Here is an 18,421-nt window from a genome sequence, read left to right on the forward strand (position 1 = left end):
TTTTCTTTTTTTTTCTGAAGAAAAATGTTTTATTGTGTTCTATATATAAAAAGAAAACAAGAGCCAACCTAGGGACAACACAGTTTTGTACATTTTGAACACAAGTCCAGAGAAGACTACAGAGCACAGAGAACCTCCCCCTTTTAAAGTTAAAATGATAATTAACTGGAAAGCGAGTAGCACAAAAACCAATTATGCTCTTAAAAATATAACTTTTAAAGGCTTAAATGGGAGCAACAGAAGAAGCAGACTGTGAGAAAGAAAATTACAGTGTTAAAAACTGTGTCATCACAGCAGGATTCCTGTTCTCTAAATCCGATTGTAGTTACAAGTGCCCGAGCCCTCTCCTTGCAACATCACCAGTATATCCCCCAACCCCCAAGCTCCCATGTAGGGCAATTGCTATACCCTTTTCCAAAGATCCAAGTGCGGTCATGCCTGCTGTGGTGGAAGTTGCAGCAGCATGTCTCCACATTTCAAAAACAGTGCAGATTCTTGTGCAGTGTCTAACAAGCTTATTAAAGTGCCGCCTCTGTCAAAATCATTATTCCCTGTACTATTCCTTTGGGAAAAGAGCATTTATATTGTCCCAGATGGCTATTAGCAAGACTTACCTTTTGCTATAGTTGTGTCCACCATTTTGTTTCTCACAGCAACACAGAGCCTACCGAACGGGAAACAAAATAATGGGTGCAACTATAGCAAAAGCCTTGGTAATGGCTGTCTGGGGCAATATAATGCTCTTTTTTCAAAGTACTATGTTTTATATTGTGGAGAATAATATTGTTGATGAAGGCAGTGCTTTAATAAGACTGTTAGACACTGGGAGAGAATCAGAAGTGGAGGAGGCAGGCCCTAGGACCCTGGCCGACCATTCCACCACAAAGAAGATGTAGCGAGTTGATTCACACATCTCCTGAGTTCTTTTGGTAGAAAAGGATATAGCAAAGCTTAGCTCTGAAAGCGACAGTTAAAAAATAGTTATAAATTAAGATTTAAATTCAATCTTTGACGTCTGATCACTTTTGTTTAAAAAAACTATACAAGCACATTTCTGTTGAACTTTTCCAAGTATATATTCACTTCTCATGGTAAGTTACTGCAAAAAGAAAAAAAAGTTATTAAAATTCCATGCAAGATCCTAACAGCAAATAATTTAATGAAGAAATGCAATTACCACCCATTCCTGTCCTAAATAAATGAGGTACTCTTGCCAACAACATTGACATCAAGGAAACCAGTTCCTCTTGCCACTTCCTGATTTATCCTGCAAGACTCTGCAGGTGACACTGAAGGATTTTCATGCCTGTACCCCTGAGTAGTGTTCCAGTTAAGGGTTTTTCAGGTTTTCCATTCAGCTCTTCTAAATCAACCAATTAGAGCAGCACACAGCCGTCACAAACACCTTGGAAAATATCCAGCTCCCAGAGGAGCCGTAAGAGCTGGATAAAGGAATGGCTGAAAAGGTATTTGCATTTTCAGTCCACCTGCAGCATTAAGCTCAACTCTGAAACAGTCAGCTTGTAAGAAGGCACAGGACCTTGCTATAGAACTGTCCACACATGGGAAGACAACAAGCAAAAGGCTTGGTTGACTTGCACTGGAAGGGAGAACAAATAGGAGCGTGGACACAAGTTTTTGAAAGAAAGGGGGCTGATAATCAGCACACCAAACTATTTCTTAAGAGCACACATCTATCCCTCCAAAATATAAGGGTTTTGTGAAGGGGGAGGAGACCTGGCCCATCTGTTCAATAAATGCGATTTCCCTTAAGCATCCGGTTCTAGCTAGAGAAGGGAGATTAATCTGTCAAACTGAACATAAAATAATTAGCATGCAGAACATTCAACGATACTCACTTGCTCAAACTGCTCCCTCAAGATCACTAGTTTTCTGTTGGGGGAAGGGAAAGTAGTTACTGAGATTTTTTTTTCTTTTTAGAAAAAAAACAGAGCAAGAATTGGCACTGCCTCTGACATCCTTGGCTCATTCTACCGGCAGACTGAACCGAGATTCTATTTCAGATGATGAAATAGGTCCTTCCAGTTCTTCCGAGCCACCCACATAACCATTTCTCTCCTGCCTCCCTCTCACATGCTGGCCAAATTACTTATTTCTCCATAAAAGAAATACGGCAGAGTATGCTGAGAAACTAATGCAGCAAGAACATTTGTATGCTAGATATGTCTAAGCTGAACCACAGCTGAAGGTTACTTGACACACACAATGAGCCAAATCAAACCTTAAACCTGGAGCTGAGAAATACTCTGCTACTGGATCCAGTCAGGCCATGGCAGGTACTTCCACCAGCCAAAAAAGGGTGCCTGTGTGACTTACAATGATTCCCCAGTCCCATGGCGGATTCCCACTTTGCCTCACAAGCTGTTCCCCAGGATCTAGGACAGCAGGGGCAGAAAAGTTACCTTCTGCTCATGCTATGTAGGATCCAAGCTGCAACACGCAAATCAATCAAAGATAGATCTATCAATAAGTACCTTGGAGGGTTCTTACCTTCTTTTTCTTCTTCTTTTTCTTTAACAAAAGTGACCCATCAGAAGTGACAGAAGAAGGCATTTTTTTCTTCCCTTTCTCTGCAAAACATCATACAAAAAGGGCATGTGAAAAAGAGACTGCATTAGATCAGAACTATATTCCACCCTTAAAAAACCCCAAACATTTGTTTAAATGCAGAACTTTCCTACCTGAGAAGAAACAAATGCATGGGGGACCTATCTGGTATTGATCATGCTCAATTATAATCATAACCAATTTACCTGTTACAGAACTTTCAGGAGAAGGTCTCCCTGAAGTTTTCATTAAATAATGATTACATCTCAATCAATTTACCTTGGGGATAAAAGTGGTTTGTACAAGGCTTCACAAAGCTCTCTCCACAAAGGCTGCGATGGATCTCCCTGCAAAGTACTGGCTACATATCTAGTCTGGTTCTTAGTGTAGTCCTGTTGCACAAGAAAGTATTAAATTGTCTAGGTAGATTTTTAAAAAATCACTCCCTAAGAGAGCTGAGAAACAAAACCCTGAATTTGCAGTCATTTCAGAGGCCAAGCTCTGATATTTACAATCCTCCAGGGGCAGCAATTTTGGAAGGGATAATTAAAACAGGAAACACTCAGGGAAATAGGATTTTCCGACCTACACGCAACACTTTGGAAACCTTAGAAGGCAGTGTTCTCCTATTCTGAAAGGAAGCATGTGGCCCTCTAAGGAGATACACAGACTGCATGGCACCTAACTGGCCACAAAAGCAGAATTGGGCCAACTAAAGGTGAAGACAAAGAATATTTGGGAGTGTGGTAGGATTTTAAAACACATTCTCAAATCTGAAGACATTTCAAGCAAGATATTTCAACATTTAGAATATAACATGTCTGTTCTCTTAAGAGAAGGCAAATTCAGGGAAGGCAAGTTTTTAAGACTTCCTAAAGATGGCAGTGCAAGCAAGGAAGTTTGCAGAATGAACTGCAGCAGTAGTTTGAAATACAGGCAATGCTCAAACAATTTCCCACAATAATGAGTCTTTGAGGGGAAAAAATCTATGTGTATGCCACCAAAAAGAGATGCTACAGATTCAGCAGAGAAAGAAACTGCACATGAGGAATGTTAAATCCTACTGAGGACTTCAAGTGGCAACCTTCCTTCTCTACAGGGAAATTATAAATGTTGTAAATGGTTGTAACCCTGAATCATCACATCCCTGAGAATTTTGGTTAAGCAAATAAGAATGAGAGCATGCCCCAACTTCTATGAAGGCTAAGATAGGGAAGGAAAACAACTGAAAGAACAACCGCTGAGCAAGTTCAAGGGAATGGGAGAAAAGGAAACCAGAGGAGACAAGACCAGGTAAGGTCTTGCTAGTGATCCTGTAATTATTACAAAGAAGGGTAAGTTATGAAACTGAACACTGAAGTAAGAAGTGAGAAAGCAATTGTTAAGGAATCAGCCATGGAAGAATGCCATATATATTGGGTTTAAGGAGAATAAATGTCCTACTTGGATCAGGCCCAGAACAGTCTTTAATTTGGGAATTTCACTCAGATAGTCAACTGAATATCACAGAATTTTAAGAAGCAGAACCCAAAGATTGAAGAGGCAATGACCCTCTCTATGGTTTGGATACTGTGGTAAATTTCAACTAACAGAGGGGATTTCAGATGATCTCCCATTTCACAGCAGACCTCTGACTTCTCCCTTCATATTATTTTGGGGGATCCCCTGTCCCCTAGGAACAGCACTTTGGGGATTATTTTGGGCTGCAGTGGGTGCGCAAAGGCAAGAAAGTCTAGTTCTGCTGAAATCCCTTTCACCAGTGGAGATTTATTGCAGGATCCAAAACTATTTCTCCAGTGGCTGTGGAATCAACAAAAGGGTAATTATTTTTCTGCAGTATATGTTCACTTCTACAATGCTATCACATCTGTCTGAAAAAAAAAAAGATGAAACCCCTTTAAAACTAGTCCAGTGCATGCTCAAAGGATTGGGGGGGAGGGGGCAAGGGGGAAGACCTAAGAAATATGTTCAGAAATCAAAAGGCCGGTTTTCAATCAAAAAGAGTTTTCAATCAAAAAGAGGTTTCTGTGGCACAGAAGAATGCAGTTACATGCTTCTGCAATACAGAAATAAAAATCCTTCAAAACTAGCTCTTTTTCTGCCGGAACACTGAAAAATGCTTCTTCCCACAGAAAGGATACTTTTGAAGGGGTTTTTTCCTTTTCTATTTTTTTCTATTTTGCAATATGAAAATATTTTTTTCTGAATTCCTTGGTTACAAAAGTGCACACCTATGGCACCTTAAATAAATCCCCCTCTTCACCATATTGGCTGTTTACATAAACAATAAAAAAACTGGAAAGAAATTAAACACCAAAAAATATGACTTGCTCTGACTAATCCTTAAATCTCCCGAAGGTTTCAATCCAAACAACAGTCAGATGTAGAAAAAAGGCAGCAAAAGCGAAAAAAGCTTCCAGAAATCTTTTGAAATATGGAGACTACGATGCTACCATAAAGAATCCTAACCAAGATGGTGAACCACATATGTAAGGAGTGTTAAGGAGTCTTTCGGAAAAGACATATTGATCTGCCTTGACTCTATCAAGAGATACTGAGGTACCAGCCAGAATTGCTCCGCTCTCACTTGTCTTGCTGTTCCCCTGGAAAGTCAACAGATCTAAGACCCAAATACAAAGTCAGTGGTGGGAAAGAGGTGGTAGGTTGATTAATACCCATATCTGGAAGACAGGGAGACTGAACTGAAATGGATCCTGCACTCCCTCTTAAGAGTGTACAACTAGAAGCAGAAATGGTTGTTGTAGAAGATGAAAGGATATTATTAAGTAACTTTCATTTGAAAGTTATTTCCTCCATTAAATTAGGGCACTCCAGATGATGTTCATGACCTTACCCCTGAGGAACACCCTACAGAAGTACAAGATCACTAGCCTAGGGTGGATTTATGCACTAGGATCAGAAGCAAGGGTACCCAAAACACATCCCATCATTCACACACTAGTTAACTTCCTTATCCAGTTTCTAGATTTTTGTAACCTCATGCTTGCTAACTTCAACAAAAGAAGTAACGTCAGAAGCCTGATCATATGGACAGTAGTGTACATTTACAAAGAACTGATTTTGAGGCATGACATTTGCCAGAACCAAACTCTGCATATTTGTTCGACAACGGTACTCAGTTCCCTCAGAAACCCCCTCCAGTCCCCTCTCCCTCCCACTCCATTTTCCCTTCTCATCTTTTGTTGGAGGATGGCTGTGACTTCCTCTCACTATATGAGCTGGCACTGTGAGAGAGGACTCTTTGCAGAAGTGTACTAGGAAGAACAATGTACTGCGTAGGAGAGCTGGAGCTGTTCTTTCAAAATGGAGAATGACAAACAGCAGTCCAGCAGCTCACTCACTCTGTTAAAACAGCAGCTCTCACAGTCTGATGGCGGCTTTGAAGCCACTGACTCATTTGCAAAGATATTCATGATTTGCCCAATTAATGCTTAACGAAAGAAAAATCAGCACCCCTTTGAAACTTAAGCATGCTTTCCTGCTCTATGATGGCTGTGAATATATGCCTGGGACTGTAATGGTCGTCTCCAACTCCATTTTAAAGCAGAGAAAGAAAAGGGCATTTCCCAATTGTCCTGCTACAAATAATAGTAATTTAGTGCTGTCAAGTTGCAATCGACTTATGGCGACTCCTCATGGGGTTTTCAAGGCAAGGGATGAGCAAAAGGTGGATTGCCATTGCCTTCTCCTACATAAAAACGCCTTTCTTCTTTGGTAGTCTCCATTCCAATATTAACCATGGTCAACACTGCTTAGCTTCCAAGCTCTGATGAGCTCAGGCTATTCAGGCTGCTATATGTCACGCTACTCACTCACATTTCCTCTTCTCCCTAGTCCACAAGAAGCCTTACCAGTGACAGTGTGGACACGTTTAGAATGTGCAATCATACCAGAAATGGGTGTGGAATTGTTTTAAAAGCTCAGTGTATATGGAGATAAGGGATTTATTAGTCTCTGACTGTCACCATGAGTCAAAGGGGGCTACTAAAGTAGATTATCTAAGAAACACAAATACTGGCCCCAGACTGGTGTGAGAAGTACAGAAGGGAAGGAGATGGTAGCTGCCCTTCATGTTACTGGAGACAGCCTGATGGGTGGAGTGCAGGCAGGCACAGCAGTGAAAGTCCAGGCAGTGAGCGAGAAGTGAGACTGAATGGAACAGGAGACACCAGGGAAGTTGAGACAGGGAGCCAGGCCTCACGCTTGGGAGAAAATGACTGCTGGAGATGGAGCAGATGAGAGGGCAGTGGAGTTTGGCTAAGACAGGAGAGATGGGGCCCATCTCTTGGTCTGCTACTTCTGGGGAGCTTTAAAAGGTGAAATCAGAGCTACAAATGGAATTAGAGATTGGGGTATTTATGGAGTCTCTCCCTCTGCTCCAAATAGAAGTGAGACGGCTCATCTGCAGCACAGGGAGCAATTCTGTTCAATTCTCCTCTTGCACCCATTTTAAGTTCCAGGTTCCCAAAAGAGTACTCAACAAGAACAGTAAGTCTATGGCTGGAACTGCAGACCAGACACTCTTTCCTAGAGTTCAACATGAGATATGAAACAAACCAAACTTTCAGAGTTTTCCTTTGATCACTAGCACAAAAGGGAAATCAAGTCTTGTCGCTAACAAGCAATGACATACATCCCCATCTGGGGGCAGCAGAGAGAGGTGAATGGAGAAAAGGGGGGGTCATTTTGCAGGGAGAGAGAGAGAGAGAGAGAGAGAGATGCTCTTGCTCTTACTGGATTTGGATTTTTTCTCCTTGCCATCTTTTTCCTTTGGCACCTTTCCTTTGCTTTTAGACTTGGATTTTTTCTTCTTCTTCTTCCTCCCCTCCTCCGAGTCAGCCTGCCCTTTCTGTTTTTTTCTTTTTGGTTCCTTAAGGCCAGTTTCTCCAGCGGCCAGTTTCCGTTTCTTATTCTGCTTCTCTTTGACGCCAGCCTTTGATGACTTTGCTGTTTTGGGAGTCTTGACCGCCACAACAGGGCTGGTCTTCATGTCCCCCTGGGCTCCTGCACCAGGGCCTTGGGCTACAGCCTTATCTCCATTCTCAGTGTGAGGAATGAGAGACAACTTTATGGCTCCATTTCCTTTGGCTTTGCTATTCCTCTCAGACTTGGCTGAAGCTTTCTTTGCAGAAATGTCCTTCGAAGTAATGGCAGCCGGTCCAGTTTTCCCCGCCCCGGTAACCTTGCTCATCTTCGCCACAACAGCTCCCTTTGCAGAAAATGGCATGGCCCCAGTCTCTGTAGAAACAATTTGAAATAAGATGACTCAAACTCTCTTTACTGCCCAAGCAGCTGTTGAGATGTACATGCCCCTCTAACGCCTCCAGCTCCTACTAAACAGTGTGGCTCACAGGTAAATCATCCCATTCACTGAATTGGTAACAAAGCTTATGATCAACATTTTAAAAGGCTAGAATTATGTATATGCACACTGTAAGAAACATTTCTTTCCTGTACTGAAAGGGGGGCCCCTCTGGTGGCATACTTAGCATGCCAAAGCCCACAGCTTTTTGTAACTGCATGCTGCTCTCCAGAACTAGCACAGGCCCACGGCCACTTTGTGGGTTGCCCCAGTGAATACACCAATGCGCTGCTGTTGGATGACATGCTATTTTAAAGCAGGCTATGAAACTGCCTGCTTCAGTTGTGCACTTGTGGGTGGGGCAAATAATACATCTTTTAAAAGTACTTAAGAAGCCTTTTTCTAAAACTAAGAAAAAAATCTTCACCTTTCCTAAGCAATTTATTCAATTATCGTGCTGAAGTTCTTGAAATTATAACCGTTTTTATTTAGTCTTCAAAGTTAACAGCATAAACATTATTTAGCCCATATTTCTGATTTGGCCCTCAGAAGCTAGGAAAAATGCCTTATTAATCTCAATACATGAAATATCTTAAAATACTTCACGACGTGGGTGTTTGTCTTTTCAGTCAAGCAGCAGCTAAAGTCAGATCCTTGGAAGCTTCACTTTTCACCTTTTTTCACCAGATGAATCAAGAATCTCCAAGGGCAGCAATACAACCAACAGCAAATCCAATTCAATACAAGCTCCAGGCTGCCCATATTTCTGTAGCTTTCACTGAGAAATAGATTTTTTTTTCTTATTTTACAGGCAAGACCCCGTTGTATGTTCATCTCACCAGCTCTGGAGCCACATAAGCAGGCAGCAGGGGGGGAAAGGGAGGTTTAACAGACGCTTATGTCAACCACTTGCTTTGCTAGTCCACATGAGAGTCTCTGCAAAACCACTACTGACCCATTATTCCCTGCAGACATTCAGTATAAGAGGTAAAATAGCTTATGATGCTTTTGGGGATATCCAACAGGTGGCAGCAGCAGCTTTAGCAGTGGGGTTGACAGTAGGCCTTATTTAAAGCAGTGGTTCTCAACTGTCCTAGTGCTATGACCCTTTAATACAGTTCCTCATGTTGTGGTGACCCCCAACCATAAAATTATTTTCGTTGCTACTTCATAACTGTAATTTTGCTACTGTTACGATGATCTTAGGTGACTCCTGTGAAAGGGTCATTCGACCCCCAAAGGGGTCATGACCCACAGGTTGAGAACCACTGATTTAAAGCATCCTTTTTATTCCAGAACCGTGCATGTTTCACGGACTCTAGTGGATGCTTCTTACCAATGCAGACAGAATAATGGAAGTTTTGCATTTCAGGCACCAGAGCTTTAAACTGCCAGACATTTCTGATGTTTTGTTCAGGCAACTTCAAATATGGACCAGCCATGTGGATTACAGATATTTCTAATATGGAAGACATGGAAAAAACATTGTTTGCTGCCCTTCAAACCTAGGAATGTCCAAAAGATAAGACACTATATTCTGTTCCACAGAAAGATAGCAGCAGGGTTGTATATTCCTCCGCCACAGGACAAAGAATGCCAGACCTTATTTGTTGTAGAATGCTCCGGCTGGTTCTTAGTGTGTACCTAGCTCTGCTGCCCCCACCCGTATGAAAGTTGTTCAATTAACTATAAATGCTCTTCTATCAAAGTACCATGTTCAATAATGCACAAAGTTTTGACAAAGGCAGAGCATAAAAATGAATCATAATTCTTGTATTAATTTGGGACTGTACTCTAATTCAGAAGCACACAATTTTCTCAACCGCTGCACCTCAACTGACCATACTATCATCTTGCTGCAGAACAGAGTATAGATGTTCTGTGTAATATACCCCCTCTCCCTAAAGCAAGGGTCACAAAGCTGAGTCAATGGCTGATGAGTAGCAAGGAACTAAATAACTGCCTGTTCTTGAGCTCCTTCAAAGCAGATGACCTGGCTTCACAACACACCAACCATCCCAAGAGCAAAAAAGGAGCTGTGGTGGGCAAGCAGCACAAGTCAGCAGTGAGATCCAAAGCTATGAGGACTTGTGCTTCTCTTGCATGGCAGAATCCTTAAAATGTAGGAAGCCACAGCTGCATGAACTAATTGAAATGCTGAGGTGAAATCCAGAGAGACAGGCAGAGAATGCAAGTTGTTAAATTTAACATCAGCATGTCAAAAGCTGGGCTTTGCTGACACAGACAAGTGGTCCATTTGTACATCAATTGTTTTCTGGAGGCTTTCTAATTGGCTGAAGCAGCCACTAAGATGCATTTGTTTACAATTAAGCTGCAGCATCACTGGATGGTTTTGGCTCATAACACTGGTCAAGCTGCAAGAGGAAAGCAGCAATTTCATAGGGGGGAAACACAGGGGCTTTCCCCCATCCACGTTTGAGGCACTGCTCTTACATCCCAACACATTAATATTAAAATGTCGCTATTTTAATAATGCAAACTAATTTAGCACACCAGTGTGTATCCAACTACCCGAGCTTTCCCACATTCCTGCAGGCCCTTCCAACTCTCAGAAAGGCAATTCTTGGGATTACAAGACCCATGTGAAGGAACAGTTTTGTAGGTCAGTGAGCTGGAGGGAGAAAAGGATGGAATTCAATTCCCTTCCTCAGTGAAATGTGGTTGTGGAAGTGGCAGGAGGGATGACTCCACCCCCTTGTCCCTCCTTACTCCAACACCTTCTGGGAACTGGAAGGGGCTACAGCCATGGTGGCGAATCTATGGCACTCCAGATGTTCCTGGATTCCAATTCCTATCAGCCCCTGCCAGCATGGCCAATAGGTTTGCCACCACTGGGCTACGGGAACTGCATTCCAAGCACAGAATGGCACAATACATGCTGCTAAAATTATAAAAAATACAGCACGCAGGGCTTTTTTAAAAAATTAAGCTTTCCGTTTCAAAACCTGAAAACATCCTCCATGAAATTAAGCCTTATAGTCCAACTAGTAAAAAAACAAAACCCAATCCTCCTACCATCCTTATGTTCCTAGTGAAGAGAGTCACTATACCTGTTTAAAGAATGCATCGCTAAAGGAGTTCCAGAAACTCTGGATTGATTTACTAGCCACCCATTACCTTGTGACATTTGGTCCCCTTTAACCCCTCTTTTCTCTCAAGTTCTCTGTGTGCACGATCTCAGGGGAAAAGGCAGTGTCTCACGGAAAACTTCACCTTGCAGCAGACAAGGACAGTGCAAACTACTGGTTCCCTCTTCCCTACTCTAGAGTCAAGGGGAGAATCTGAACTAAGTCCTTGCCAAAAAGCCATAGGCTCTGGCCTTGGCAGCTTCCTTTGCAGAGGCCTGCGTCTATATGAGGCGGTTGCTGAATAACCGTAGCTAGCATTCCTCTCCTGTCTAGCATTCTCTAAGGCAGGAGGGTTGAACTCATTTGCTCCAAGGGCTGGATCATGGATACAACATAAAGGTGACTTGGTCAGGCTGGGTTGGAGAGGGGTGGCGGCTGCCTCAGTTGGCCCCAGACTGAGCCTGCAGCAGAGTGGAGTGGCTGCCTTGAGAGGGATTCCCAGGGTTGTGAGCTGGCCACCAGGCCAAATCGGGAACAAGGGGCGGGTTGCTTCAGCTGGCTTGCGGGCCTGATAAGCCCTCTCCAGGAGCTACATCTGGCCCCCAGGCACCATGTTAGACCCCTGCTCTGAGGCCTCCTTCCCCAAGACTAACCTGCCTTTGGCCCAGCTGGTGTTTCCTCAGCATCTGAATCAGAGGTACTGCTGTCACTTGATGAGATGTCAGCAGGGCCCACTTTCTCTGAAGGCTTTGCAAGGGCATTGAATGCAGGAGTACCGGTAGTGGAGGTTGTTGTTTTCCCAGAGCCTTGTTTGGATGGCTTAGATGCAATGTTCTTCTGCACAGTGGCTACTGGGGGTTTGGAAAGACCTGTAAAACCTGCTAAGAGAGACTACAAAGAGTGCACACATACAAGGTTAAAAAGAAATCATGGCCTAGCTAAGCCACGCTTATTCTACAAGCGACACCAAGACATTCTAAAAGAATTAAAAAGAGACCACTTAATCAGACAGCTTCTCAAAGCCCTGTTAGGGCAGAGCGGACAGATAAACCCAAGAAATATGGTTCTTCGGTCTGTTAATCTGAAGTTCAGCAAGCTATGGAGTATTGATGGTCAAGGAAAAGAAAAACATATATTTTAGAATGTGAGCTTAGGGACAAAAACCAATTTACTGCTTTTACAGTGCAACCCTATGGAGAATTACCCAGTCTAAAACCACTGAAATGAATGTGATTAGACAGGCATCACTCTCCTTAGGAATGTACTGCTAGTTGCCTAGCATATTTTAACTGCCCTGCTCTGGATGGGTAGGCTAGCCTGACCACGTTAGCTAAGCCAGGTCAGCCCTAATTAGTACTTGGATGGGAGACTTCCAATGAAAACCAGGGTTGCTACACGGAGGCAGGCGATGACAAACCACCCCTGTTCGTATATTTTTATGCAGTTCTACATACAACCAATTAATGATGGTGGCAGGAAATATATGTGCAATGGCGGCCAACTGATGATGGTGGCAGGAAATATATGCGCAAATATATGAGTTGGCAGGGCAGGCTGCCAATTTCCGTGGAACGTGGGAATCTGACAAGTGAGTGGGGGTATAATTCAAAGAAAGAGTGGGGGGGGAGCCTTTGGCATTAGGAGCATCCTTCATTCTTCTGTGACTCAGATTCTACTACATCATCATCATTAAATTGTCCTTCAAGGGACAGGTTTGTTCATGTGCCCTAGTGCTACTATCTAATCTGCTATACCCTGGTTATGATTTGAGGGGCACTTGTGGCTATACAAATTGAATTATGAACCCGCATAAGCCACAGTTGAAGCTTTTGGCTTTTGGGAATTTGTGAAGGCAATCCGATTGTGCTATTTTGCGGACAGAAGTCTGGCCGCGTAGCTGGAAACAGGCACAGTGAAAAAGCAGCCAAATGCTTACATTCTTCCCATGGGAGAACAGCATTTATGTAAGTGTTTTTATAGGTTTACGGCATACACAGTAAATTTGCTTTTCTGTTCTCTCCCTGTTAAGGATACACAGTATAGGCTGCTGGCCATTAGTGTACTCTTAGGCTTGCATGCAAGTCTAATGTGTCACAGATGTATGGCGCATACATACATTACTTATAAAGACGTTTATAGCTTAAGACAGGGCTTAAATTACAAATAAAAATTGCTGTTGTACACATAACGCAGCTCCCCTTGTTTAACCATTTCACTGTGCAGCAGTTTTCCCACAGTCCTTTGTTTGGGTTCAGCAGGTTAACTGAAAGTCAGGCAAGTGCAAGCACTAGAAATGGAGTACGCCTGCCATTTTGAAACCTCTAGAGCAGGTGCAATTAACAACCATACCGGCAGCAAACTCCTTCCTATAATTCAATGTTTCTATAGCCATTTTAGTATAAAATATTTAACACTGGTCTTATTTTCCAAACCTTTGCATATATGTTGTGCGAACACTCCTACAATAACAGTTGCTCATTGTTCTATTCTTTTTAAAAAAAATAAATGCAATGGGGTCTGTTAGACCTCAGCTACAGAAAATTGAGGGAAAGAGGAAAAATAATGCAAGTCCAGGGTATCAGGAATTCATTCCAACAGGAAAATGAAAATTTTATTTTGAAGCAACAACTGGGATAAGGTACAGTTAACCATTCTTTTTTTTTAAACATTATCAGAGGATTTGAAGTTAACGAAAACAGTTAATTATGTCAGGGGTCTCTGAGACCTCAAAAAAATTAAGATTGAGAGTCATCACAAGCCCCAGATAATTGCACACTTATTATCTTTATTTCAGATTAATGAAAAATATGAATTATATTAACTGTCAAATGCATCTCCATTTTGTGAATCAGTTTAATCACAATCTATTTGATAGATGTAGTGTTAGACCAGTAAATGTAAGATGAAAAAGCACAACACCCAAGATAATGTAGTAAACAAGGATTTGAATCTGTGGTGCTTATGCGCCAAATGTTCTGTCCTATCACTCAAAATCATCACCTTTAGAACCCAAAATGACAGGGCTAACACATACCCTAAGGCAGGGGTAGGGAACCTGCGGCTCTCCAGATGTTCAGGAACTACAATTCCCATCAGCCCCTACCAGCATGGCCAATTGGCCATGCTGACAGAGGCTGATGGGAATTGTAGTTCCTGAACATCTGGAGAGCCGCAGGTTCCCTACCCCTGCCCTAAGGGGTGGGGCTGGGGAAGTCACCTCTCATTTATACCCTGACTTTCTCTCTAAGGGGGATCAAAAGCTGCTTCCATCATTCTCCTCTCTTAAAACAACACTGTGAGGTAGGCTGGGCTGACGGAGAGTGACTGGGGCAAGGTTACCCAGCAAGCTCCCATTTATTTATTTTGTTAAATTTATACCACGCCCAATGCCAGGCTGAGGGCAGTTTACAAATACAAATATCCAATACAACATCAGGAAATCACAGATAAAACTACAGCATAAATCCAAATCCAAAACAATGATGTATTAGTTCAAAACCAGATAAAATGGCTGCAACTAATAAACCTCAAGCCTAATCTTGGTCCCTCTCCACTTCCTATCATGTATGTACTAAGGGGAGAAAGGGAGATGGAGATGGAGGGGGCAGATGTACCAGGTGGAAATGTAAGTGGTGCTGATGATAGAGTATAACACCAGATCATGGCAGGGAGGGGATCTGAACGTGGGTCTCTCAGATCCTACTTGAAGCTGTACTATTGTCACATTTGCACTTTTTTTGTTTACCAAAAAGTGCCTTAAACTCCTGCACAAAGCAATACTGTGATGTGGCCATTGTTAAGTCTTTGGCAGCTGAGCCTGCTTTTGTGACTCAAGATCTATGAATGGCCTGTGAAAGGCCTCCCCACAGGCCCACATCTTAAACAAGTAAGTGGTAACGAGATACGAGCCAGCTTCTATAGCAGTGGTGACGAACCTATTGGCCATGCTGGTAGGGGCTGATGGGAATTGTAGTCTATGAACATCTGGAGTGCCAAAGGTTCGCCACCACAGTTCTATAGGATCAACACCCACAGACTTAACAGTGCAGCTGTAATCAACCGTGCAAGGCTAGTGCTGCACTGTTAAGGAGAACCTAGTATTGCTGCTATCCATTCAAAAAAAATTCCTTGATTCAAGCATACGAACTGCATCAGGGAAGGCTCACATCCAAACCAGACTAAAGGAAAGTTTTCTCAAAGCATAATATATAAGCAAAGGAGCAGTACCTGGGAGGGCTCCAGCTCTTCATCACTGGACTCTTCAGATGAGCTGTCTGTCTCTCTTGTCGTTTGTTTCTGTGCTATACCTGTTAAAAGACAAGAACCAACCTCTGAGATTCTTGCACTATTGCAAAGGTCAGGAGAAACCAAGAACCTTGGGAATTTTTACAAATTCTGCCAAGGACTCCTATTAAAAATCTCCCTAAGGACTACTGCAAAGATTGGTTTCACTATGCTACAGATCTCCATTTGGTTCTAAGGTGGGCAGAGAGAGACTCACTGGTACAGTGGTCATGGCATCGGGAAGCAGGGGGTGAGAGGCAGATGACTGGCGAGACTAAGTTGCAAAGGGCAAATCCCTGATCCTGGTCCTACCTTGATTCCCCTAACTGGTGATTCCTGCTGTATTCACAGATAGGTCATCGAAGAGGATTTATATCAGTTACCAAGTTCTGCAGATCCCCCAGTGCATAGATTCCCCATTCTACCTACCAAACAAGTTTAACCCACATGCTGATTTTCTGATGGCAAATTTACAATGTTGTTTTTGTACAGAAATTTACTGTGAGGTGGGGAGGGAAAAAAGGCCATGAAGCTACTTCCGGCTCTCATAAGCTCCTCACTCATTTGGCAAAATGATACAGCCAAGGAAAGCCCACCGAAATTATTTCAGCCACTGATACCATTTTACTGGTGGCTGTGTATCTACTTCACAGGACAGCATTTCTAAATACCCAACCACAGGAAACACTGAAGTTCAACTGATTTAAGGCTCAGCCCTCCATCTCCATCTCCCTTTCTCCCCTTAGTACATACTTCCTCATTTAGTGTCAGGATATAGAAGCACTTCCAGCTGCAAGGGTGTGATTTTCAGGAAGGCTTTAATTACCATATATACAAATATACTTCAAATGCATTGCCATTCCGCTCCTATTTAGAATAAGCCCCTCTTATATGGGTGATGTCCCACAGTATTGATAGGATTGGCTGGGTTTCAGATGAAGCTAGAAAGTTTCCCCATGGTCAACCCCATCGACTCTTACCAGGCTGTAAAATCTGTGTGGAAGTTGCGAATGGTAGCGATAAGTCCAAGTCTTCCTCCTCTTTGCTGACTGAAGAGCTGCTCCTTGTTGCATTTTCCTTGTGTTTTAGAATCTCAGCTGACTTCGTAAGGGATGTCTGGCTCTGAGACGGCTTGGCAGAGCTCAACTCCACTTTCCCCGGTGTTGTGGAAGGGTTTTTTCCTTGGCACTTATTGGAATTGGAATTAGGTGTTACAGTGTTGACCTGCACAATCTTCCGTGAAGGAGTGGCTGCTTTTTGGGGGGATACTTTCTACTTTTGAAAAATGGGTAAAAAAAAAAAAGGGGGGGGAGGGTTTGAAAAAAAGGGAAGAGAGAAAATACATACCCACATTAAATCTTTAAAGGGCTGTGGAGTTTCATAACCACTCATAGATTGAAAACAGTATTATGGCTAAGAAGGAAATTCTCATTTCTAGATTGTGAGTTATCACATAAATAAAAGCTATGCAATTCCTCAGTGCTATCACCACCTCCCTCATAATGAAGTAATGAAGACTAATACATAATGAAGTAATGAAGACTAATACATCCTGTAATGGTCAGTAATGCCACCGAGAGGGCACACACTTAAGGATCCTCAGAAGTTCCTGTCAGCCTTACTCTAACTGCCGCCACTTGGGTATACAGATAGTTCTGTGAGGGGAGTTTTACTTTTCCCTCCAAAACTGACTGCTCTGACCAGACTGGATTTGGACACCCTTAAATGACTCTTGAGGCTTATTAACAGGCAAAGATGAAAAGTTTATTTATAGAATTACAAGAACATAAGTTACAGAAATAATTAAACTTTTCTTTTTCTCAGGCAGGAATATTTTACTAAACACTTTAGCTGTTTCAGATATTCTATTATAGTTTCCAAACAGTTCTCTGGCTCAAGTTTTAACAATCCTACTAAACTGCCTACACTGGGAAAAATCTTTCCTTCACAGAACTTGACATATACTTAAATATCCAACTCCTTTCGCCCAAAAGAGAGGCACACTGGGCTTCCCAGAGCAGGCTCTGGGTTATTCCACCTGGAAACCCACTCCTGACTCCATTAACGAAACACCACACACCCTCCACTATCCCATATCTAGGTGCTTTCTCCTCAGAGACCTACAAACAAACCCTCCACATGAGTTAAGTATTGCCCTTGTGATGATGTTTCCTTAGGACCTTGGCACAGGTTTCACATTCAGTTTTCTGGATCCTTCACCAAAAACCGGCTTATCCAGCCTCCTTCTCTCTTTCCCCCCTCTGCTCACAAACACCCACCCTCTGGTTTTTTTAAACAGCTGCAGTATCAGCCAGCCAATCAGGTAGAGATCCGAATTAAGTCCTTAAATTCCTTTTGCTCTGACAGAACTGCACTTTAAAATTAACCCTTAATCTGCAGTCCGTCACACATCCGTTTAAAAAAAAAAGACTTTAATTAAAAGGTCCTACAGAGAAGTAGTGCTGACTTTACAAAGTTAATCATGAAAAGGGCAGAGAGCTGGGTGATGGGGAAATCAGTGCCAAGGGAGAAAAAGTGCAGACTTGCCAATGTGTGTGATAGGAGCTCAGTGGGGAAGACTAATGAAGCCCCTTATACGCTGATGGCACTGTACTACGAATATCACTGCCACGGGAAGATTTAGGACTCTCACATTCGAAGCTATAGCCAGTGAGCTTTGCTTGTGTTCCCCCTGGTTCTCTCGTTCCCACTGTCAGTGACCATTTTACCTGTTTTGATGGCTTCTCATCCTCTTCGCTCTCGGAGGAATCAGAGCTGTCAGTCTCTGAACTCTCTGATGACTTCTGAAGAGAGGCAGTTGCCAAACTCCCCATGTTTGCTGCGGTTTTCCCTGCTGACTGCACACTGCATGCTTTGCCCGATGCAACACCTGTAGTCTTTGCAGTCAGAGCTCTTATGGGAGTGACTAAGAGTTTATGTGCCACCGGAGATGATTTCTAGTAAGAGAAGATTATATTATTATCAGATTGTGACAAGGATAACAGCCCCAATGCATAGAGCCTCCTGATTCAAGGGAATGAATTTAGTAGCACAAAAGCAAGAAAGTTCACCTGACTCACCACCACACACAAGACATTTCAGCAGTTTACTAGGTCCTGTGTGGGATGTTAAGCATCCTGCTAATTGGACTGTGGTG

General features: G+C 42.7%; 1 protein-coding gene across 1 annotated transcript in view; it reads right to left on the reverse strand.

Annotated features, from left to right (window-relative positions):
* Positions 1–5: 5 nt before the first annotated feature.
* The window catches only part of TCOF1 (treacle ribosome biogenesis factor 1), a 48,170-nt gene continuing 29,754 nt past the window's right edge, over positions 6–18,421 (reverse strand). Inside the window, exons 13-20 of the mRNA XM_048487889.1 lie at positions 17,994–18,221; positions 16,245–16,536; positions 15,208–15,287; positions 11,634–11,871; positions 7,324–7,827; positions 2,512–2,591; positions 1,860–1,893; positions 6–1,099 (exon numbers count right to left, since the gene is read on the reverse strand). Of these exons, the coding sequence (XP_048343846.1) occupies positions 1,864–1,893; positions 2,512–2,591; positions 7,324–7,827; positions 11,634–11,871; positions 15,208–15,287; positions 16,245–16,536; positions 17,994–18,221 (1,452 nt within the window). The 3' untranslated portion in view covers positions 6–1,099; positions 1,860–1,863. The remainder of the gene's footprint in view (positions 1,100–1,859; positions 1,894–2,511; positions 2,592–7,323; positions 7,828–11,633; positions 11,872–15,207; positions 15,288–16,244; positions 16,537–17,993; positions 18,222–18,421) is intronic.

Source organism: Sphaerodactylus townsendi, linkage group LG03, assembly GCF_021028975.2.
Source record: "Sphaerodactylus townsendi isolate TG3544 linkage group LG03, MPM_Stown_v2.3, whole genome shotgun sequence".
Classification (NCBI taxonomy): domain Eukaryota; kingdom Metazoa; phylum Chordata; class Lepidosauria; order Squamata; family Sphaerodactylidae; genus Sphaerodactylus; species Sphaerodactylus townsendi.